Source organism: Rhipicephalus microplus, chromosome 9 (genome assembly GCF_043290135.1).
Source record: "Rhipicephalus microplus isolate Deutch F79 chromosome 9, USDA_Rmic, whole genome shotgun sequence".
Classification (NCBI taxonomy): domain Eukaryota; kingdom Metazoa; phylum Arthropoda; class Arachnida; order Ixodida; family Ixodidae; genus Rhipicephalus; species Rhipicephalus microplus.
Window position 1 is genome coordinate 18545759 of NC_134708.1, and position 23142 is coordinate 18568900.

Sequence of the window (23142 nt, forward strand, 5' to 3'; positions counted from 1 at the left end):
GGAATTCGACATAGTCGGGCGGTGACTTCAGCGCTGACATAGTAGGGCGCTGAAGCCGCTACGACGCTATGGCGGTGTTGCAACATCGTGGTCTATATAGTGGCGTTGATAGTGGCTGGGTGTGACCATTTCTTGCACTGCCATGCGCTATTGCCTGCTGTAGTAAATTTTTGCCGGATATCCTTACTACAGGATGACGGTCGAATGCGTCGGCGTAGCCTGAAAAAAAAAAGGGGGGGGGGATTCAAACCCACTTCGAAAATTTTCAGTTTTTCATGCCTAACCTACACCTGCACACGCGAACGCGCGTGCAAACATACGTAAAAGGTGGTTGAACCTTCCCCGAAAAAAAAATCGAGCTATGGCCCCTCGTTAGGTGGACAAATTGGTTTGGGTTCTTATTTATGGTAGGGCAGTCCTACACACAGGTACACAAGAAACGAGAATGAAGACAGCTCATGACCTGTCGTAGCGTTTCTTGTGGTTAATGCTGCCCTGCCGTTGTGCACCTTTCTTACGTAGTTGCGTAGCCCAACGATCGTGGAGGCCATTTGTCCGCCGCGTAGGCCATCTGCCCTGTGCGGGGTGACCCTGCGACTTGAGCGTAAACTGGCCTCCGAGAGTATTCGGACATTTGGGCCAGTTAGTTCAATACATTCATACATTCAGTGAAAATATAGCGTTGAAAAATGCAGGCACCTTGTAGAGGACGTGCTACCCTGTGATAGCATCCGCTGTTCTTGTTACGAGTACAACATTTGAGACGTAAAAATTAGTTGTAGCGCTCGTCCTGTCCTCTTCGTTGATCTCGGTGTGCTGTGGCTTCATTGAATGTAAACTGACCCTTAAAGGTGTTGCCCTATCTCACGCCTGAAGTCGCGGGTTTGATCCCGACGGCGGCGTTCTCATTTTGACAAAGATGATATAGTATAGTCCCGTGCACTGTGATGTTGCAGCACGCTTACAGAACGCCGCCAGGTGGCTAAATTATCCAGAGCACTCCGTGGACTGCGGCGCCTCTCGCAGCCCGAGTCGCCGTGGAACGTTAACGCCGTAAAACCAACCAAGCAGCCAACCTTTCGCTAACGTCGTACTGCGGTGTCCTGTGGGCGTGCAAACCTTCAAGGGGTGTTGGTTGATGCACGGTTCTTTTTTTGTTGTTGTTGTTGTTGTTTCCGTGCATTTCTTCTGCAGCCACGCGGGCAGCATATGGGGGGTGAGTGCACGCGTTATAGGGTGTTGCTATGTGGGACAGCGTCGGCAGCAGGCGTGTTGTCATTTTACTCGTGATGCGAGCGCCATTGACATCGCAGTTGCAGCGTGTTTTTTTCATTTTATTCCTGAATGCGGCCGCTTCGTCATCATCGTCTGAGCTCATTGCGGGAGAGGAGGATGCGTCGGGCTGCATCGCATGACTCACCCGCTCGGTGTGGATGGAGAGCGGGAAAAGAGGGGAGGGGAATCATACGAAACAGCGCGTGCATCGGGTGACGAGACCTTATTCTTTAATTTTTTTTTCCTTTTTTTTTCTCTTCTTCGAATTTTTCTTGGTTGTTCTGCGAACCAACCCTCTTGTCGGTGTGAGTGCTTGATTATTTTATTTCTTTGCTTATTTTGCGTTGGAGAAAAAAGAAAGTGTCGTTGTTGTTGACGAAATCGTTCGTGGGGTATTTTCTTTATTTCTTCGTACTTGGTTAGTCATCTCGAGTGTTCTCGTGTTTACTGTGCAAAACGCCTGACTATAGTACAGCAAGGCAAGGACGAGAGCATTGTCGCTGCCAAGCTTAACAAAAGAAAAACGATATATATATTAAAGTTCTGGCTTGCCTCATATTCGGCTCTTCTTAAGACTAGGACTGCACGGCGGGCTTGTTGGTTATTCATGTTGTTCGAGGTGTAGCGCATCCAGGACGGGACAGAGAAGAAAACACAACGCCGTGTATGTGTTCTGTGTGTTTTTTTCTCTGTCCCGTCCTGGATGCGCTATACCTCGAACAATCTTAAGACTTAAGAGGCAGCAGGAAGGTGAACTCCACTTTTTTGGAGATCGTACTTCTCTTCTAAGAGTCTCGTGACCCGCAAGAGAGTTAACACGTGCTTCTTTAAAAAAGTTTTCTTTTGTTTTCCCCAGAGTGCTCGGAAATTCGCGCTCCTTCGGGCCGCCAGACGGCGCTCGGCACTGTAAATTCTCTCGTTCGAGTCTTGGTGTCGACTGCTCGCGTGTCCACACCGCCACCAGTGACGCGACGGGCTTGCGTCAAATACGAAGGTCTGGAGTGACGCCATTGCGTACCACTGACGAGACTAGTGCACCTGTCGCAGTCCCAAACGGTGGTGAAGCGCTTTACGGTGCTCGGCTTGCTTGCTGACCATGAAAGTCGCGGGCCCGGGACGGGACGCGGCGATCGTAATTTTGATGGGGGGGTGAAACGCCGGAGGCTCGTGTTACTGGGCGATGTCCGTTGCACGGTAAAAAAAAAAAGTCCCAGGTGGTCGAAATTTTGCGGAGTCCTCCAGGGCTATACGGTGTCTCTCGTAATCATCTTTTAGTTTTTTTCGTGTGATGATGATGATGATCCTTGATACTCTGGCGCACTCCCGCTAAGGGGGATCGGCCAAGAACCGGGCGGCAGGATCTTAAGTAAAAGCCTTGTGGTTTTTCAATTTCGTGAAAAATTTGATATTATTGTCGTCGTTGTCGTCGTTACAAAAATTACAATAACGAAGCGCCAAAAAGGAACGCCACATTGGAGTGAAGTCGCTGCATTATTTCAACCCTTCGCTAATCCGTTATTCCCCTTGTTCTAATTTTACCGCTGAAATAGCATCGCTCTCGGATTGTGTGGTACCGCGACGCGTCATCGATTACTTGCATAAGAAAACTCGAGGTTTTTTTTTATCAAGATACGGCGTATCCTGCGTCGAGGCTACGCTTCTGTGCTGCGGTGTGATATCGCGGCGTTTTTATTTCTGGCTTTATCGAACGATGCCGCGCGGCAGCGGACTTTCCATACCGGGCACTCGGTTTGCCGAAAAAAGCGGCGCTCTATATTAAGCGCAACCTTTGCGCGTAGGTGCACACTTTGGCCGCCGCCCCGCCCGCCCGCTTCGGACAGAGTCGGTATAGAAAAAGGTACGAAACAACCGTGGGCCTAATGTGGGCCGCGAACATTTCTCCGACGGTCCGCGGCTTCACATGGAATGAACTTTTGTGACTTTCGCTGCTAAATGGCATTTCTCGCGCCTACTGGGCTTAAAAACGCTTCGTTTGGGAGAGCTACAGAGACGGTACTAGGCTCGAGCTCTTTTTTTCTTTCTTTTTTTTTGGGGGCATCTCATGAGGTCACTACAGTGGCGGATCCAGATGGGGAGGGGGGATGCGACCGTCCCCCTTTCCCAAAGCGTGTGTCTGCTTCCACCCCCTATCTTCTGGGCTGGTCGTCCACCACCTATCGTTGATTAGGACACATAAGTGGGACCAGTGTGGGCACAAATTAACAGTATTTGTGGCGATTTCCGGGATAGTAGTAACTACTGCAAATGATATCCAGGACCCCCCCTCTCTCTCTTTCCTCTGTTTTACTTCATGCGTCTGCCCCACCTTTTCCCCGAAGATGAGTGGCTGGACCTGCCCCTGTGTCAGTATGTGTGGGAACATCACCGTAGCACAAAAAAAAAACTCTACTAAAGAAGTTTAGTCGTGCTGATTGGCGTCTATTCGAAACCCACGCCAAATTCCATTCGGGTATGACCCATATATGAGGTAAGGAAAAGGCAACCTTTCAAATGTCATCTATAGGCGATATCTTTGTTCGCTCACGGACGCAAACGACACCGACACCGGAATTCCTGCGAAACGAGCTTGTTAACGCTGTCGACGGCGACCCGATCGGCGTAGTTAGTGGGGCGGTATTATGCTGGATGGTTCAACCACCACTACCACCCTAAATATTTTTTAACGTTGTATGCGTACGTTTTTTACTCGCGTAAACGCCAACACACGACTATATAATGTGCGGATCCCCCGCCCCAACAGCACGAATTTCAGTCTACGCCCACGGCAGGCCAGGACTGTACGGTACTCGCCGTTCACAAATCGGGGAGGGTTGGTTACCCTGAGGTGCCTGCTTTCTCGCATAGGAACACAACCGCGCCTCATTGTTATATTAAGCCGCGCTCGCGATAGCGCACACGCATTGCCACTGTTTCGGGTGCACTATACGTGCGGGCCACCGAGATGGTTCTTCGGCAGCAGTGCAGTCGATAAGAGCATGACGCATCAACAACCCCCCCCCCCCCCCGCCCGAGTATTTACCTCGCCACCACTCTTGCACCCACCAGACACATTTTCGGCGGTTTTTTTTTTTTGTAAAGAAGACAAAGCGCAACTACCGCGTACCGTCTCGCCACCCCTCCATTTTACTCGCAACTTCCCGCGGTTTTCGTTTTTAGTGAAAGAAATGACGAACAAGATAAGCGAACTACTACCGCGCCGCAGCATTGTGTTGTAGAGTCGTGCGAATCGCGCGCGCGCGCGCGCGCTAGGCTGATTACTGCCGGGCGCCCGGCGCATCTACCGTCGCCGCCGCCTCTCTTGGCGCCGACGTCTGGCCGGCGACGTCCCGACGGCGCCGGGATGAGTCACACCAGGCTGCCGGCCGTGGTGCGGAGCTGAACCGGACCGCGGTCGTCGACTTGGATCGATTGTGTGGCGACGAGGCTCTGTCGGTGGGCGACTAGACACTCGCGCTCCCCCCCACGACTATATAAGTGCCACCCTTCTCCTCCCCTCTAAGGGTTCTGCGGAAACACGGTGGACTGCCGCCGCAATGGTCGGAGAGTTGGGTGTTGACACTCACGCTCGCCTACCCCCCTTTTTCTCTCCCCCCCCTCTGCCATCTGTGATCGTCGGAGGGTCAGTGTTTGGGCCACGGGTTCCTTTTTGGAAACTTGCCTCCACTTCCTTTTTGGGAACTTGCCTCCACTTCCGGGCTCTCCGAGAGGACCGTTCTACTCTTGCTTTTCGTTTATGCGAAATCGTCTGTGGTTGCGCAGACGTTGCGACAGTGGTGGAGCATTGTTTGGTCAGGGGGGAGAAACGTTCTAGCATGCTTTTTTTTGGGGGGGGGGGGGAGGGGTTGAAGGGACATCCTCAAAGTTCAAAAATAAGAGCAAATGTGTCAAGGGCTCATTTCTTTTTTTAGAAACATAATTAATCTGACGGATAATAAAACCAAGGGAGTCATGGTGGTCAGTTATTGCAATGTAAATGAAAATAGCATGAAATTGACCAGAGCTTATTACAAGTCCTGTGTTTTCTTTTGTCTTCATTTTTTGTGTAGTTTAACATACCAGAGGTTATTGTAGATCTTCCCATTCCATAGACTCTAAAACTTGCTTGCTTGATTCATTGTTCAGCAGGGCAAAAGCAAAACAGTCTATGCTATATATACTCGCACATTTTCTTAAAACATCGTTGAAAGTCCGCAAAGAAAATCTGGTTTGTAGGAGCATTTTTTTGGCCCTTTGTAGCTTTCTGCTTTTTGTTTCTTTGATGAAAGCAAATAAATTTCAAGTTCCTTGCCCATCTGTTTTTTTAAGGTTCTCGTGTGAAGAACCACTTTATTGAGCCAGGCATAGGCTAAATCACATTGATGATATGTAAAGAGAATGAAGAGTTATTCACTTCTCGTGATCATATTTTTTAGCTGCTCTAAATCATGTTCTAAACATCTGTAGCACATTTTCATAATCAAGAGGCTATATTCTGAGTTGTACAATGCCAAATAATGCGGTCTTCGTGCCCTGTATGAGTCAGTGTGTATAGAATCGCATTGTATAGTATTGCGGTGTCAGAGGTGTTCACAGCACGGTGTGCACTGGAGCTCGGTTGAAGACCTGCACTTCTGAACAAATAGTATTGCAATGTATAGTGAATGAGAATTTATGAAGATAACCACAAGCTTCTATGTCTTATTGAAAAAAAAATTGACTTGTGAAATTACATCTTGCCTTTTTATTTCACATTAAAATTTACCAGTTTTTGAGATTGCTTCTGTTAAAGAAAAGGCAGTTTTAAAGTTCCAAGACCATGGAGCTTGCTTAAACTTGTTCAATGTTGATGTAGTTGGGTGAAATTTGCTGCCTGCGAAAGCAGCATTCATTGTGCGATTGGTGGTTTAGCAGGCTTTCAGAACTCGTTCATGTATAGAGAAACATTTTTTAAGTCTATTGAAGTCTTTTTAAGTCTATTGAATTTTAAGTCTATTTTAAGTCTATGACCGTAGTATGAAAAAACTCGTTCTCATTGCAAACAGGGGATTCGTTTGTAGTTCAGTAACGGAAACACCACAGATGGGTCTATTTTCTGGGCTTACGCTGGAGCCATGCCTTTCCGTGGGGGTCAGTTTAAAAGGGCTCTGTAGTTTCAAAGAGCAAATCAAAGGTAAAGTTTCACTCCATGAAATGAAGTATTTGTTCATTTTGTGTGAGGCCACTATCTTGCGATGTGGTCCCTGTGTTCGCATCTTATCAGTGGCATTGCAAGTCAGTCTTTTTAATACACGCTTAGGATCATGGAAACATTGGCAGTAGGGCAAGTGGAAGTTGTGTTTTTCCATGGAGCACGAAACCTCAATTTTCTGATGCATGATGCATTGTCTTGACATGCCAATCTTTGTGCTGTTGCGGCGTTACAGCGACGGAGGTGCGCTGCAAAGAGCAGAGCAAGGGTGGTCTCAAGTACGAGCTGGTGCTGGCCGACCCCTGCATGGACTCGCCGCTGCGCAAGCCCAGCACCAGTCCGCCCAAGAGCATCTCTGCCGAGGACATCGAAAAAAAGCTCAAGGAAGCTGAGGAGAGACGCCTGGTGGGAATGAGTGCTTGTTCTCTGGCATCTGAAGCAGCTGTAGCAGAGCAACGCCTTTTGCATCAAATCTATCCCATCGTCGGGCAGCTAAGTGTAGTAGGGATGTAGTGTGCAGCTTGCTTCATTCTGGAAAGTAGAAATGCAAAAATTGTCAAGTAAGATTGTTAGTGCAGCCCTGAAAAAGGTAGGAAGTACATTTTGGGGGCACCAGTCTATGTGGGTTGAAGGAAAACTCATAATCTCCCAATGCAATGGCTTATTCCCTGGACAAACTTGCATTTATAACATAGACAGTAGTGCCACAGGTTATAAATCTAGCAAACTCTTGCCTTCGAAACTTTCACCTTCCTTTTGTCCTTTCTCCTTGACGCAAAGGTGTCTTGCGAGGTCATGCATGTCAAACTTGCAATGGTGCCTAAAAAACGTTGCGCCAGCCATATGCATGAATGCCAGCTCTCCCAAATTCTTTTTTCATGAAGTTCACGCATTGAACTTGATCATCTTAATTTTATCAAAGACACATAGGGTAGGATATTAGAAAAGTGCAATTCCATATGATGGAAGCTTTTCATGAACAAGTGAATCCCAGTCCACTAAAGGCGCAATTCTACCAACATTCTAGTTGTCTCGTGATGTCAAGAAGGTTTAGAGATGGCTCTTGCTACAGGAGTATTTATACAGACGAATTCCTGAAACAATTGACATCAGTAACACCCAAGTGTATGAGTATGTTACTGAGATGTAAAAACAGTTTGTTTCACTCGTCGGCATTCATTTTTTCATGTGTCTGCATATGCATTTTCCTGAGCATTCCACGATGCTTTTATTCGCACATCTAAAATGTTAAATTTCACACAGGTGCTGCTCAATACCGGTACTCATTGAAACACGGACTTAAGTGTTGTTCGTAGTTCCATTGGCCTTTATTATATGTGGCCAAGGTTGTAATAAAGGACTTCATAGAAATGTCTGCCTAGAACACTGTGGCATTTTCTTTTTTTTTTTCAATATGTTTTGTTCATAATTGCAAATTTTGTGGCCCCTGTCCAGTCCTTGGAGGCGATGAAGCTGAACCAGCTGAACGAGAAGATGAGTCGGCTGGCTGAGGTGAACCAGAAGAAGGAAGGCCTCACCGCAGAGTTCCAGGAGAGCATTCGGCAAAACTACGAGAAGAAGATCGAGGCCTTCAAGGAGAACCGTGAGGCGCACATCAAGTCCATCCAGGATAAGCAGCGCGAGCATGTGAGCATTGGGCATTTCTTTCTTTTGAAGCAAAGCCTCTGTTCCTCTCCGCATTGGAGAGATCGTTGTTTGGCCAAGTTAACTGTCTCTGCTTCAGAGTGTAGGTAATTAATTTATAGGTAAGGATAGGTGGTTAATGCAACAAGTCTCACACTAGTTCAACGTTGGACACAATCCAACAGACAACTATGATGGGGAAAGCATAGTGGACGTCAATTGTCTTTGACTGTGGTGTATGTAGTCATTGTGACTCTAATTGAAAGTAATTCAAGTGTACGAAAAATCGCCCTTTCCATCGGCGTCATCTAGATGCACAACCTTCAAGTTATCATCTGATACTCTACCAGTTGAGATACGATGGAAGGTGCTTCCCTGTTCACTTTGATGGACACATGCAAAACCTGGCAGTGTTGGTCAACGCCTCTCAAGTCATGACGGCGAGTGTGGAACACTCTTCCTTTGGCTGATAGTCTTGCTTTCGAGATCCAATTGCATGGATATACCCGGTGGTGTACGGAAGAACGACCGGCACCCAAGCTCAATTAGTGGAGTACTGGACGTGTTATTCGAGGGTTGCAGCTTCGGTCTTTGCCAGTGGCAAGTTGTCTCTTCTTCAGCTTCAACTTTTTCAAGTTTGTGGTGTAATTACTTCAAACATCTCCAGTACTTTCCTTGGTTTGGTTGTATGTTGATGATAATGACAGCATTAATGCACTTTTTAACACGGTTGGCTGATGACAGATCCACACCTATAACTGCTCACTGGGCAGACATAACCTTGTACACCTTGAATTGTTCTCAGTTCCTTCGTGCAGTATAGATTTGTCTGCTAGTCATTGGTGAGCTTGGCGCTGCACAAAGCCATTTCGTGCCACGTAGCTCCTGCAGACAGTTGTAGGAACTGCCAGAGTGTGCCCATTGTTTGTTCTTTGTGCAGGTGAGCCGAGTGGAGGAGGTGCGCAAGTCGTTGGATGCACAGACACAGGAGATGCTGGCCAGCATTCAAAAGAAGATAGAGAATGCCAACGAGGCGCGCGAGGCTCAGATCGCAGCGCTCCAGGAGCGCCTGAGGAACCACGTGAGTTGTGGCCTGCTTTTTTTGCACCTCTCTGCTAAGCTTGAGATCACTGGTGGGTTCAGCTTTGTTTAATTAACAGCCGAATGTCGTGTCGGCGTGTTTACAGTGTACACTAGTTCTTACTCCAAATGTCTACCTTGTCTCCATGTTATAAGAGATATCTTGAAAGAAATGAAGATGTGCTAGCAGGCCAGCCAGCACACAAGAATCTCTGTGATACAAAGTCGGTGGATACGAATTTCGGTCTCTTACAAATTTTTAGTTTACTGGCTTAATATCATTGTATCTTATGGGCCAAAATTTGGATGGTGGTGGTGCAAAACATTTATTGACACTATTTACGAGTGAGAAAGATAGGGGGCCTGACTCTGTGTAAACTCTAGAAGTCCCTAGTCTGGGACGCCTGGGGCTTTCACAGCACCTTTCTGCATTGTGACAGGGAATACAAAATTGGCACCGAAACCATCAAGTGACTTCCAAAAGCAGCAGCCTGCTCCGGAAACCCCAAAAATACATGCGCCTCCAGCTTCACCAAGCCAAACCGACACTGCTTGCCACAACTGCAGTGGACAAAATCATCGAACACATGATCATAAATAGCAGTGATTCATTTTTGAAGACACTTGCATTTGCGGCTACTGCTCCACATGAAACTACGGTTGCTGTCGACGCTATGTTTAGCAATGACGACGAAACTGATGCAAGTGCTTGTGCGTCCAACACTCAAGACAAAGTGACGCTGCTTTCCGCAACCAGTGCAGACAAAACTATGGCATATGTGATCATGGTTTGCAACATAGCTTTGAAGGCATGTGCACAGTGCGGCAAAGTCATGTGCTCAGCTAGTGCACATGCCTTGGCGCACAACCTGTGTGTGCAACCAGCACACACAGGTGTGCTCGATTGCAAGCGCACACCCGTTAGCTTCAGTCACTGCGCACGAAACCGCAGGCGTGATCGAGGGGATCGCAACTACGCAGCTGTAAAAGTATGCGGCCAACAGTGATAAATTGAAGGCAATACAGTCGAACCCTGCTACAGCAAAACTTGCGGGGCGCGGAAAAAGTTTCGTTATAGTGAAAATGAAAAAAATATCCCTGCTAGCAAAACAAAAGAACGTTTATTCTCAAAATTCAAAAAATGTCAACTGCTTCCTATTCTTTCCCAGCAGGGTCACGACGCGATTCTCACCCATGCATAGCGAAGCCATGGTGAAAAGCACGCTGAAACACCTAAAATTGCTTTCATCAACGAACAAGACATTTGCATTAACACGTCAACACCAGCAGCTGTCCGCCGTCAAAAGTATCCGGCAACGCCGAGATGGAGGCATTAGAGACTTTTGCATTATTCTATGCCATTATTATCATCCATCACTCGCGGCTAGCTGGCTTTGTTGATTGTGATGATAGGCCGCTCTGATTAGTTACCGCAATGGCCAAGCGCGAACATAATGATAAGCATCGGAATCTGCATTGTGTTGCGGCTGCACCCAGCAATTGCGAGAAGGAAACCATGAAATTGGTGACCGAGCTTCAGCTTCGAATCGTCTGCAGCTCAAAAGCAAGCCAGTGGCAAAACAAAAGCAGGGCAGTCTCATTGCCATCACTATCGAGCAATGGCGGCGCTCATGTGTGCTGAACGCCCCACCGCTGTGGTCTAGTGGCTAAGGTACTCGGCTGCTGACCCGCAGGTCGCGGGATCATATCCCGGCTGCGGCGCCTGCATTTCCGATGGAGGCGGAAATGTTGTAGGCTCGTGTGCTCAAATTTGGGTGCACGTTAAAGAACCCCAGGTTGTCGAAACTTCCGGAGCCCTCCACTACGGCACCTCTCATAATCATGGTGGTTTTGGGACGTTAAACCTCGCATACCAATCAATCAATCATGCGTGCTGAACTGCGGTAGTATAGCGGCGATTTCTGGTGGTGCCAACCACCAGAAATGTTGACGAATTTTCAGGTTGATGCATTTTCAGACTCTGAAAATGCATCGAAATGTTAGATTGGGTTTACTGCATAGCAATGAGTATCTGAGCCTGGAATTGCATCACAAACTTTGTTGAAGCAGGACGATCGAAGAAAAAGTGTTTGTTGTGGTGACAATATGCATTGACTCCGATGGACTGCTGACGGGGCATTGTGAATTTTTTGTTCTAGCGGAAATTTTCTTGAAGCGGCGTTCTCGCAGCGGAGTTCGACTGTAGTCCTATAAAGACATGAAACCCTTCAGCGTTCCTGCTTATGACTAGAACGCAGAGAACTTTTACCCCTGCTTTTCATTTGGCCTCAAGTGATCACGCCTTAGATGCGCGCATTTGTGGAATCCAGCTGTGCTGTACCTTATTGGTCCATTTATGTGTGTCCCAGAAAAACGTACAAGCGTTCTTTCAATGGAAATGAATGCATTGTTTGAATATTGTGATTCTAAAACTGGTTTCAATTTCTATAAATGCACAGGTGACGAAAAGGCGTTGTTGAAAGTGAGAAAGCGAAACCCTATTGCATTTATCTAGCTCGTGCAGTGCTTGCAAGGGCACCGGTATGCGTGATCTGCAGGGTCGCCTGGGCATGGTGTTTTTCTAAAAGACAGATTGCTGAGGGCCCCAAAATAGTGCTTCGGCGATCTCGTTGGCATGTTAACATTCCCTCGTTCGCATGGCATCTGGGGCCGAAAAGCATGGCCTTCAAGATGTGCAACATCGCAACATATTTTGGTGTCTTGATCATGTTATCAGTTTCAGAACGCGGATATTGGAGGCTACACATTTTTGTAGTATTATGCGCCAAAGCAGTGCCTACCTGCTAGAAAACGACACACACAAGTCGCATCGCTATCGCCTACATTTTCAATGGTTGGCGACTTGTGGACTTCTCGTATCTATAAAAATTATGACTGGTGCTGAGGGCAACGTCAAGTAAAACACCTTTGTAAACTGTTTCCTTGTGGGCTTTGGTACCAGGTGACTGCTTTAGGTGCGTCATGACTGCTGACAGGGGTGTACAATGGCTCGATGAATTCTATGACTTGTTAGCGTTCCTGGGCACCATCTAGGACAGCGAGCAGTTTCGTTGGTGCAGACGACGTCGCTCTTTCAGACAGAATCAATGCAGAGGTTATGGTTCACCTTGCCGGTGCTGTAGAAGTGTGTTGCTTCCACCACTAACAGTTTTAAACACAATATGTAGTTTACATTGGCATTCAGCGTTAATCAATGTTGTTGTGGCTGAATGAGCAGAATTCACCTATTTAGAAAGCTTCAATTATATTGAGGACGACTGGAACGTGACGAGAAGCGAGACAAGTTCATGGACTATTTTCAAGAGAAGTACAGTAACTTGCAAATGGAAATGTTCACACCTTGTTTTTTATCATACTGTGAGCCAATCTTTATGTAAACGTTTGTTGCACTGTTTGGAAACTGTTTCGAGGTCTGAGCTGCTCTAATTTCTGCCTTAAATATGCATATTTTGTGTTTCGAGTTATCGATATATCGGAACTATTTCGCAATCTCCTTGTTTGATATATCTGGGATCGACTGTATTTTTACTTGCCCCTTCAGATTTGTATTACCGAGATTCTACTGTTTTCCATGTTTAAAAGGTCCAGCACAAAATGGGCGTTGAACCTTTTGAAAGGAAGGCAAAGGTTTGTGTGCAACTTGAAATCTTTATTTTGTGTCGAGCACTGCTAGTGGTACCTGCTATTCTTTTGTTTTGCAGTCGAACACGGATATATCGAACTCGAAAGAGATTGTGAATTAGTTCGATATGTGAAAAAGGAATGAAAATGCGCACTTTCCAGTTGGCGCAGCGTTCGATATAACCGAAGGTGGGTGTAAATACCGTTTCATATAAACGTGCGAATTTCTATACTTTTACAAAGGAAATTCAAGGGGATAACTTGCAAGTTCGATATACCCGAAAATTCTATATATGTGGGTTCGATATAAGTGTTCGACTGTTTAACAGAAGATTCTGTGATTATATTCGTTGGTTCTCCTAACTTCGCCACACACAATTACGTGAACATCTTTTTGCCGTTTTCATGGCCTGCATTGTCTTCACGCCTCAATACAACCAAGGTTGCAGCTTATTGTCATATTCCAAAATTTTGATACTGACAAAAAGGGCTACCCCAACCTTCGACATAAACAAAGAACTGAAATTGTACCACTGTGCCATAGTGTCTTTCATGTGTGTGCTGCGGGAGTGGAAAAGAACCAGATTTGTAGTCGCGGTGCATAAAATCATCGTAGACTCGTTTGGTGTCCACTTACCGGCAAGCTCGAATTTCTTTTCTTCAACCGCTTTCGCCACTGGTTTGCAGGACAAGCACATCGCAGATGTGCGGAAGCAGCTGGATGAACAGGTGGACGAGAAGCGCGAGAAGATCCAGAAGAAGCTTGACACTGCCCAGGAGAACCGTGCTGCCATCTACCGTGAGCTGCAGATGAAGCTTCAGGAGAAGGTCTGTAGTGGCGGGGGTAACTCTGCACCCCTCCTCTGATCTCGGGCACTTTTGCTGTTGCATGACGGTGTTGCAAAATTGTAACAGCACTTTGCACCATCATAGTGACGGTTAAAACGGGATGCTGTGTCATGTGGAAGTACCACTCACTCTGTTGCGGATTGTCTCTTGCACTGGCAATACAAATGCTGTCCGTGTTTGCTCTACCGTAGTGCAAGGCATGACCTTTTGTTGTGTCTGGGAAGAAAATTTTGAGCTGTGGAAGTAATTCGAGTGGCGACTTTTCTTTGGCATTTTTTTTTTATTCCTGCTGGACACAAAGTGACAAAAGGCCAGCTAGGCTTGGAAAAGTGCATTCAATTTTAAGCAGTATCTCGGTGTGGTATATCGCACTGACCCAGGTGGCACATTGACCTTTGTTCTCTGGATACCCATCTGCTGAATGTCGTTTTTATTTATCTATAAAGTACTACAGACAAAAACTTCAAGCAGGGTGAGCAAAATACACAAGTACAGTTGAAACCCGCAATGACGAAACCTCACGAATATAAAATCTCCGTGGTAATGAAATATTTTCGAATCCCCGGCGAATGTTCATAGAAGCCCATGTATTTGGTATCTCGCGGTAACGAAGTGTTTTTGGACAGCGATCCCGCATTAACAAATTTTCTACCACAGTGCGGGCCTTATTTTACCCTCCCGCCAGAGGTTAACTGTTGAAAATATGCTCGTATGCGTGTTATGCGCACTCCAAATTTATAAACGTCTGCTTTTGCCACGCAAGCGTGGGTACCGTCATTTTCGTTTATTTAAGGGGGGACGCGGCTTTGGGATCGCGAAAACGGCTCGATGATCAGTTAAGATATAATTACGCTTTAGTTAGGAGCAGTAGGCGGATGCGCGATCAGGTTACTAGGAGCGCGGCGCGTCATTGGAGTCGTCTTTAGCTCTCACTCCGCCGACAGCGAGACTGCGGGCAGGAACAACGCGCCACTGCACTCGTGGCAACGTGCTTCGTCGCAAGCAACGAAGCTGTAAGCAGCGGCACGGTCAGATTACTAAGAGTGGCCGCACCGGATGGACGATAAGATTACTGCAAGCGAGCAAGCGGTCTACGAGCGCGGCGCGTCGTCGGAGTTGGCTTTAGCCCCAACTCCACTGACAGCGAGACTGCGGGCAGGAACGACGTGCTAGCGCATCCAAAACATCCCGCGGGTTGTTTTGGATGCGCTTGACATTCTTCGCTCCCTCTTTGGCGCACATGACTACGACGTAGCAATGGACCACTTTTTCCAGTGCGAAGGGATAGGTTTGAAGTTGTTGCATGGCAAGGGTCGGCAAAGTAAGTTGACCGATTTCTGGCAATAAATTTTCGTTCTGCTGGCCGTATCACTCTTTTTATGTCTCATACTCGCGGCAACGAAATTCTCGCGAAAACGAAATTTTTCGGTTTCCCCGGCGGTTTCGTTATTGCGGGTTTCGACTGTAACTGAAAATATAGTTGTAAAGTGTTTTTTTACAAAATGTTGTTGGTTGTAAAAATGGTGGTTACGACTTGAAAAAAAAAAAACAATCGAACAACTTGGTCATTAAGTACAATTCTAATGGAGTCGTAAAATAACAGTACTTGCACAAATGGTCACGGCCATTAAGGGAATGCTTCCAATCAGCTATAGCTTTTGGGAAAAAAGAGTAGCGAAAAGTGTCAGTCCTTGCTTAGATTAGCGTTAGGGAATGAGTATAGTAGTGCAGTCTGTCTGCTTAATAAGGGAAAGACGTGCGCTGCGGTGTCTAAGGATAGTCTCTGGTTCACTATGTCGGAAAGAAGCTCTAGTAAACTATCTTTTTTCGGGTTTGTAATAATGCAATACCATTTGCAGTTAGTAGTGCAGGGAGGGAAGTTGAGGTGAGGAAGTTGTGCTCGAGTTTGCAACGAATACATTGCTGCGAGAATTTTTTTGAATAGTGCCGTAATAGGAGTTACACGCGTTTATCGAAACGCGATGATCGCTTCTTTCCCTCTTTTCAATGCTACCCTCTTCCAAAACCGCTTGGCCCCTCCTCGCCGAGTCAGCTGAGTTCCCCTCCTCATCTCGCATGGCATACGTCACCACTGATGCGCTGTTCGAGACAGCGTCTACTTCCGGTTGCTGCGATCCGCCTCTCCAACAACCCAGCTCGTTGTCAACTGTGTTGTGTGTGCCATCTGGGTGCACTGATTGTTGACTAACCGCTGTTGCTGTCGTGTTGGCCCATGCCGCTACGAATCGTGCCGGTATGGACGCTGTGTTGCGTTACGGGCCGCAGATGCAGATTCGCTATCGACAACATGACCAAAAACAGCAAGGTGCACGTGAACAGCTCTTTGCAAAGTGATCGGAAGTCTTCAGTTGTCGTTCGGCCAGTCGCAAGCATTGAAAGTGGCAACGTCATCGAGTTTCACTGGTGATGTCATGCATGTCAATGGCGGAAATGGCAGGGACCGGCAAGGAGAAATTGTGGCACTCCTGCTACCTGTAGCGCTGCGGCGTGTGGCATCGTTGATCGCGAGGGCATTCTGCACGCGATGCGCTTGTTTACTTGAAGTGTTTAGGAAAATATCGGAGGGGGTGTATGGGCCCTTTAGTTTTTGTGTTGGGATGCCAAACTAAAGTGTTGGCCTAATTAGGGAAAATGGGACAGCGGTAAGGCAGTCTCGAGCTTGTGGCGGAGAAGGCATAATTTCCGGAAAGCGGCAGAGCAAGTGTTTATGTGTAAATTCGAGTGCAAGGTACTTGTTAACGTCAGGGCTAAGTATTTATAAGAAGGTACTTTAGGCAAAGGTGTTTCAGCTAAATTGTATGTGTAGTCGAAGGGGACTTTCTTGCACATTAGAGGGAAATACACCAGATACACAACTTTAATTTGCATTTAAGTAGAGACGCTGGTCTTGAATTGAAATGCCTTATTATTTGAGATACTGTAATGAAATTGGGTGTGTATATGTGTTACTTTCTCCTATTTTCAAAAATATATTTAGTTTTAATGTAGACCTACTAGTTATTACACTGAGCATAAGTGAAGGCTAATTGGGTGATTTCTTATGGGTCGTTAAGGCCCTTTACCTCAATATTTTTAGGTTCTGTTTAGGATGCGGCTGTAGCCAGAGACCTTCCATGTGGAGCTATGCTATTTATATTGTAACTGAGCTACATCATCTAAAAATTCTCATTTGCATCAATGCTCCGCAATTTTGAAATTTATTTAGCTCGGATTATTCTTCATAACATTTCATATGTCCCTCTTAGCTACAAAAAAATAGGCTAGCTCCGCAGTCTTGTTTCACAAGAACATGGTGAGAAGTTCCGTAACGCTGGTCAGGTTGGCAAAAAGTGTGAAGCTGAGAAAATCTCATTTGAAGTTTTGACATGTACTGCTAAATTTTCTATAAGTAACTTCTGCCACAAATTTTATACACATGTTACACATGTGTTCTCCTGCAAAAAACAAAAAAAAAAAAACAAGATGTGCCTTATTCCGCCCTTGGAATCATTCTTAAAAACTTTTTTCCAATGTGGAAAGCATTATCAGAATCTCGTCATGATAAGCTGTTGAGGGGTTCTGGAAAAGCTGTGGGGTATGCAGCTCAAACGACTAGCTGTTAGGCAGCATGCTGCCCGGAGTAAGAGGTTGCTGTGTTCTGGGCCCTCAAGGGAACATGAAAATGTCCGGAAAATTGCTTATCTGTCCAGAATAAGGAATGTCCACAAAAATGCCCTTTTTTATATGTATTTTTTTGCTGACACAAAAGGTCACAGCTGTAGTACTAAATTCTCGCGATCTTGTAAATCCGTCGTTTAGATATTAAAAAAAAGATGTGGCCGGTGCCACCGCAGTAGTCAACAAGTTGGCCCAAAAAAGTATTCTATTTTTCCTTTGCGCGGCATTTTGCTTGCCCGCGATAATGTCGGCCTCAATTTCAGCTATACGTAATGCTGTCGCTGTTCGCCGATGACTGTGTCATCAGTGCTCGCGTCAACTCCAATCTTGTTGGCTGTGTAGGCGTTGCCGAAAATCTGAAGACTCCAAGGAGGTCGAACTTTCGGGTAGCGACTTTCCCGACAAAACGGTCTTCATTTGCATTGATTTCTCAACTCGCTGCGCTTGCTTCGCCGTTGAGTAGTACGCAGCATCAATCCGAAGTGTATTGCTCGTCGAACTTGGTCCCACGGCGTTGTGAGTAGACAGCGTCGTTAAGTTTCCGGCGGATCCAGGGTGTCCGGTCGCGACTGCAACTAGCTGCCGAAGGGCACTTGTGGTCGGCGCCTTCTTGTTCCAAGGCCGTTTTTTACGGCTTCCGAAAGCTCGTCGCGTCGATGGTTTCAGACGAGAATCTCCAGGCATCTCTATCACAGTGAAAAAGTACCGGCGCAAAGCAGAAACACAGTGCGCTGAGAAACACACACGATCGCAAGAGCAGACGTACACAAACGGACAGCCACAGTGGCGAACACAACACAAAGGAAAAAAAAATTGCTGACGCATTGGTCATCCCAGCCAATGAGACTCGAAGAGACCAAAAAGCAGACTGGTCTTTGGGACTGAAAAATTACCAAAATTCTTTTTTTTAAGTGACCTAGTATTTGGTTTCTGCAAGTATTTTTCTATTTCTGTGCAAATTTTCACACACCAGGAAGTGGTAATTTTTTTGTAATTTCATTCTAACTGTCCATATTCTTGGTGCTGATAACATGCAGAACCTGCAAAAAAATGGGGAACTGACTTCGAGGCTTCTTTATTATTTGCTGCCACCTGTGTTGGAAGCCTTACTCATTGCCGATTCCACGTCTTCATAGAAGCTTTCAACTGAAGCGTCATCATGGCTGGATGTAGGCGCGTAAGCCTGTACTACCTTCATTTTGTATCTTTTATTCAGTTTAATTACAATGCCTACCACCCTTTCATTAATGCTATAGTAATCCTCTATCGGCAATGAGTAAGGTGAAAACACAGTATACTATAGTAATGGGCGACTTTAATGCAAAGGTAGGGAAGAAGCAGGCTGGAGATCAGGCAGTAGGAGATTATGGCATCGGCACTAGAAACGCCAGAGGAGAGCTACTAGTAGAATTCGCAGAACGCAATAATCTGCGTATTTTGAATACCTTCTACCGTAAACCAGAAAACCGCAAGTGGACATGGAGGAGCCCTAATGGTGTAAATAAGAACGAAATAGACTTTATAATGACTGCACACCCAGGAGTTGTGCAGGATGTGGAAGTGGTTGGCAAGGTAAGATGCAGTGACCATAGAATGGTACGGGCTCGAATCCGCCTAGACTTGAAGAAGGAACGACAGAAACTGATACGCAAGAAGCCAATCAATGAGCTAGCACTGAGAGGGAAAGTACAGGAATTCAGTGTCACTGCAGAACAGGTACTCTGCTCTTAGCGAGGAAACCAACCTTAGCGTAGATACAATGAATGACAATCTGACGAGTATCATCACGGAGTGTGCAGTGGAAGTTGGAGGCAGGGTAGCTAGACAGGACACCGGCAAGCTTTCCCAGGAAACGAAGAACCTAATTAAGAAGCGTCAAATCATGAAAGTGTCAAGTACAACAGACAAAATAGAACTGGCAGAGCTTTCGAAGTTGATTAATAGACGTAAAGTATGCGATGTAAGAAGGTATAACATGGAGAGAATTGAGCACGCTCTGAAAAACGGAGGAAGCGTCAAAGCAGTGAAGAGGAAACTTGGGATAGGCAAAAGGCGGATGTATGCACTAAGGGACAAAGAAGGCAAAGTAACTATCAATATGGATAGGATAGTTAAAATAGCGGAGGAGTTTTACACAGATCTGTACAGTAGCCGAGACAACCACGACCTTAATACTATAAAAACTAGCAGTAACCCAGATTACACCCCACCAGTAATGATAGAAGAAGTCGGAAAAGCTTTGGAGAGCATGCAAAGAGGCAAAGGTGCTGGTGAGGATCAAGTAACATCAGATCTGCTGAAAGATGGAGGACAGATTGTGTTAGAAAAACTAGCCACTCTATTTACGAGGTGTCTCCTGACGGGAAAAGTACGAGTCTTGGAAGAACGCCAACATCATCTTAATACATAAGAAAGGAGATGACAAGGACTTGAAGAATTACAGGCCGATCAACTTGCTCTCTGTAGTATACAAGCTATTTACAAAGGTAATTGCTAGCAGAGTAAAGAAAACATTAGAATTCAATCAACCAAAGGAACAAGCAGGATTTAGAACAGGCTACTCAACAATTGACCACATTCATACTATCAATCAGGTAATAGAGAAATGCTCGGGGTATAACCAACCACTATACATAGCCTTCATAGATTACGAGAAGGCGTTTGATTCAGTAGAAATATCAGCCGTCATGCAGACACTGCGGAATCAGGGCGTAGATGAAATATATATAAACATTCTGGAAGAAATCTACAGGGGATCAACTGCTACCTAGTGCTTCATAAAGAAAGCAACAGAATACCAATAAAGAAGGGTCTAAGGCAGGGGGACACAATCTCCCCAATGCTATTCACTGCGTGCTTACAGGACGTTTTCAGAAGCCTAGAATGGGAACAGTTAGGGATAAGAGTTAATGGAGAGTACCTCAGTAACCTGCGCTTCGCCAATGACATTGCGTTGCTGAGTAACTCAGGGGACGAATTGCAACTCATGATTACGGAGTTAGACAAGGAGAGCAGAAAGGTGGGTCTTAAAATTAATCTGCAGAAAACGAAAGTAATGTACAACAACCTCGGAAAGGAGCAGCGCTCTGCGATAGGTAATAGTGCACTTGAAGTTGTAAAAGACTGTCTACTTAGGGCAGGTAATAACCGCAGAGCCTAACCACGAGATTGAAGTAACTAGAAGAATAAGAATGGGGTGGAGCACATTCGGCAGGCACTCTCAAATTATTACAAGTAGATATCCACTGTCCCTCAAGAGGAAGGTATATAACAGCTGTATCTTGCCGGTACTTAGCTACGGAGCAGAAACCTCGAGACTCACAAAGAGGGTTCAACTTAAATTGAGGACGACGCAGCGAGCAATGGAAAGAAAAATGGTAGGTGTAACCTTAAGAGACAAGAAGAGAGCAGAGTGGATTAGGGGACAAACGGGAGTTAAGGATATCATAGCTGCAATAAAGAAGAGGAAATGGACATGGGCCGGGCATGTAGCACGTAGACAGGATAACCGCTGGTCATTAAGGGTCACCAACTGGATTCCCAGAGAAGGGAAGCGGGGTAGGGGGAGACAGAAGGTTAGGTGGGCAGATGAGATTAAGAAGTTTGCGGGTATAAATTGGCAACAGCAACCACAGGTCCGGGTTAACTGCCGGAACATGGGAGAGGCCTTTGTCCTGCAGTGGACGTAGACAGGCTGATGATGATGATGATGTGTTGGAAGCACTGCTACGAATTTATGAGCACCTTTATGAAGATTGCAAAACATGCACATCTTAATTGTTGCTTTTTGAAGCTGTGTGTTTTTTTTTCTTTTCATTTTTCTCAAAAAAGTAAGTTTACGACAGTTCAATTTAGAGGCCTCAATATTTCTGCAGCTAGGGCTGGTACAATTTTTTTTTTTTTTTTTTTGCAAAGGAAACCTGTATGTGTGTGTAAGCAAGTATGGGAGCAGAATTTAAAGCCCAAGCCTTTTTAAATAATTACTCATCAAAATTGTAACACAATTCCAACTGCTTTTGAAAATAGATAGCTCATTTTGCTGCAAAGTAACCAAGAAAAGCCTAAAAACAACTCTTGCATACTTTCAATCTATAGTCATTAGTCTACGTTGACATATCTTGATTATCACTTTTAATTAAGCACTTTTTATTTATATGGTGGCCTTAAACCATAGGAGGTGAAACTATCTCGGGAACAAGATGAGTTACAGGAAGCCTAATTAAATATTTGAATTCAGCAGAAAAAACTGCATAATCCTGTGCAGTTTGATCAAGATCACTGAAGAAATAAACAAAAAATGTTTAAGACCAGTCTGCCCCCTCAAAGGGATGGTCGACCCTATTTTTACGGTGGTGCATTTTTTTTCTTTGTTGCATTGAAGTTGAACTGCTGTGCATACTCGTCAGCTGTGTTCACGATTGCCCTCGTTTCAGGAGAAGCATGCCGAGGAGGTGCGCCAGAACAAGAACCAGACCGCAGAGTCTCCCACTCGGGAAGGTGCCGTCGAGACCGCTGTGTCTGGCTAGATCCCCAAAGGCTACGTTTAGTTCCAACCCAGTTTCTCACCGTTCATTTTTCGTTTTCTCGTTAAATTAAGTTACAGGTTGTAGTTTGTTCTTACGAGGTCTCGTACCACCATATACGCGTAAGCGAACGCTTCAAAACCAATGATTTTGGCCTCTCTCACCACGGGCGTTCTGTCTTTCCCGTGCATTTTTCGTTGATTGCGTTTTTTAAACTCTGGTTGTGCCTACATGCAAGCATTTTAGATAATTGCTGCACAGTCCAGGCTCAGACTTGCCCAGGCTTGTTGTCACTGCCTTACCTGTGTTTATTGTCGCCTCGTTTATACAGCAAGCGTCGCGTGTATACGCCCAAGATATACTCGTAATGTTATATATTCTTACTTATGCAGTCATTCCTTTTTTATTCCTTCGTTTTGCTATTCCCAGAGCACAAAGTTGAAAGTAGGAACTTTCAAAGGAAATGGCGTGCATTTCTTTTTAATGTCAAGCATTTTTTTGTTACTTTCTTGTCGTTCGTCGAGAAGTGGCGATTGCTGCTGCAGTTTGAACGATTGCCAGGCTTGTAAAAGGCACTGCTGTGCGTATGTGTAAGATGAGCGTGTTTCCAAGCTTGAATCCGAGCTTTCTTCAAGATAGCCTCAGGTATGTTTTGTCACGCAGGGTGTGTATAGAACAAAAAAAGGCAAGAAGTGTTTGCATCACGTTTTGCAAGCTTTGTAACCGGACTTCAGTCCGTTGCTTTGGGCCTTGCACTGATTTCAGCGTATCTCCCATCACTATCTGTGACAGCCTCGTGTGCCATATACTATCTCGTAGCCTGCCTTGTTGCCTTAAGTACCGTGAATTGGACCAAGCATGCTTTCTCGGCAGGGTCTCAGCCGGCGCATTTTCGCGAAAGACACTATGCCTTTTTAAGTTCCAGTCACTTCCATGAGTTTGCTACACGTTCTGCTCGTCGTCAAAGCTGTGAAGAATTGAACGTGATTGGAAAAGCAAGCCCCTTTCAGAGATATTCTGACCAGGTTATCCAGACGTAGTAGTGTGTGCAAGCATGAAAAATGGTGCGTGTAGATGTAAACATATATGTAGTGTAGCATTCATCTCTCAAGTTAACTTCACCAGAGAATGTACCACTATTTGACTAATGTAAAATATACTTTTTATTAGCCATATATCCAAGGAGTCTTGGGGGTGCCTCCCATATCTTTATGGGGCAGCTGTATTTTTCTGGCTCGCCTTTATGACAGAGCTTGCAATTTA

General features: G+C 45.7%; 1 protein-coding gene across 2 annotated transcripts in view; it reads left to right on the forward strand.

Moving 5' to 3' along the window:
- LOC119163547 (uncharacterized) overlaps positions 1-22314 on the forward strand; it is a 43327-nt gene extending 21013 nt beyond the window's left edge. For both annotated transcript variants that reach the window (XM_037415567.2, XM_037415566.2), the window contains exons 3-7: positions 6699-6868; positions 7919-8110; positions 9048-9188; positions 13517-13657; positions 21790-22314. In XM_037415567.2, the coding sequence (XP_037271464.2) occupies positions 6699-6868; positions 7919-8110; positions 9048-9188; positions 13517-13657; positions 21790-21882 (737 nt within the window). In that variant the 3' untranslated portion in view covers positions 21883-22314. The remainder of the gene's footprint in view (positions 1-6698; positions 6869-7918; positions 8111-9047; positions 9189-13516; positions 13658-21789) is intronic.
- The last annotated feature ends 828 nt before the right edge of the window (positions 22315-23142 follow it).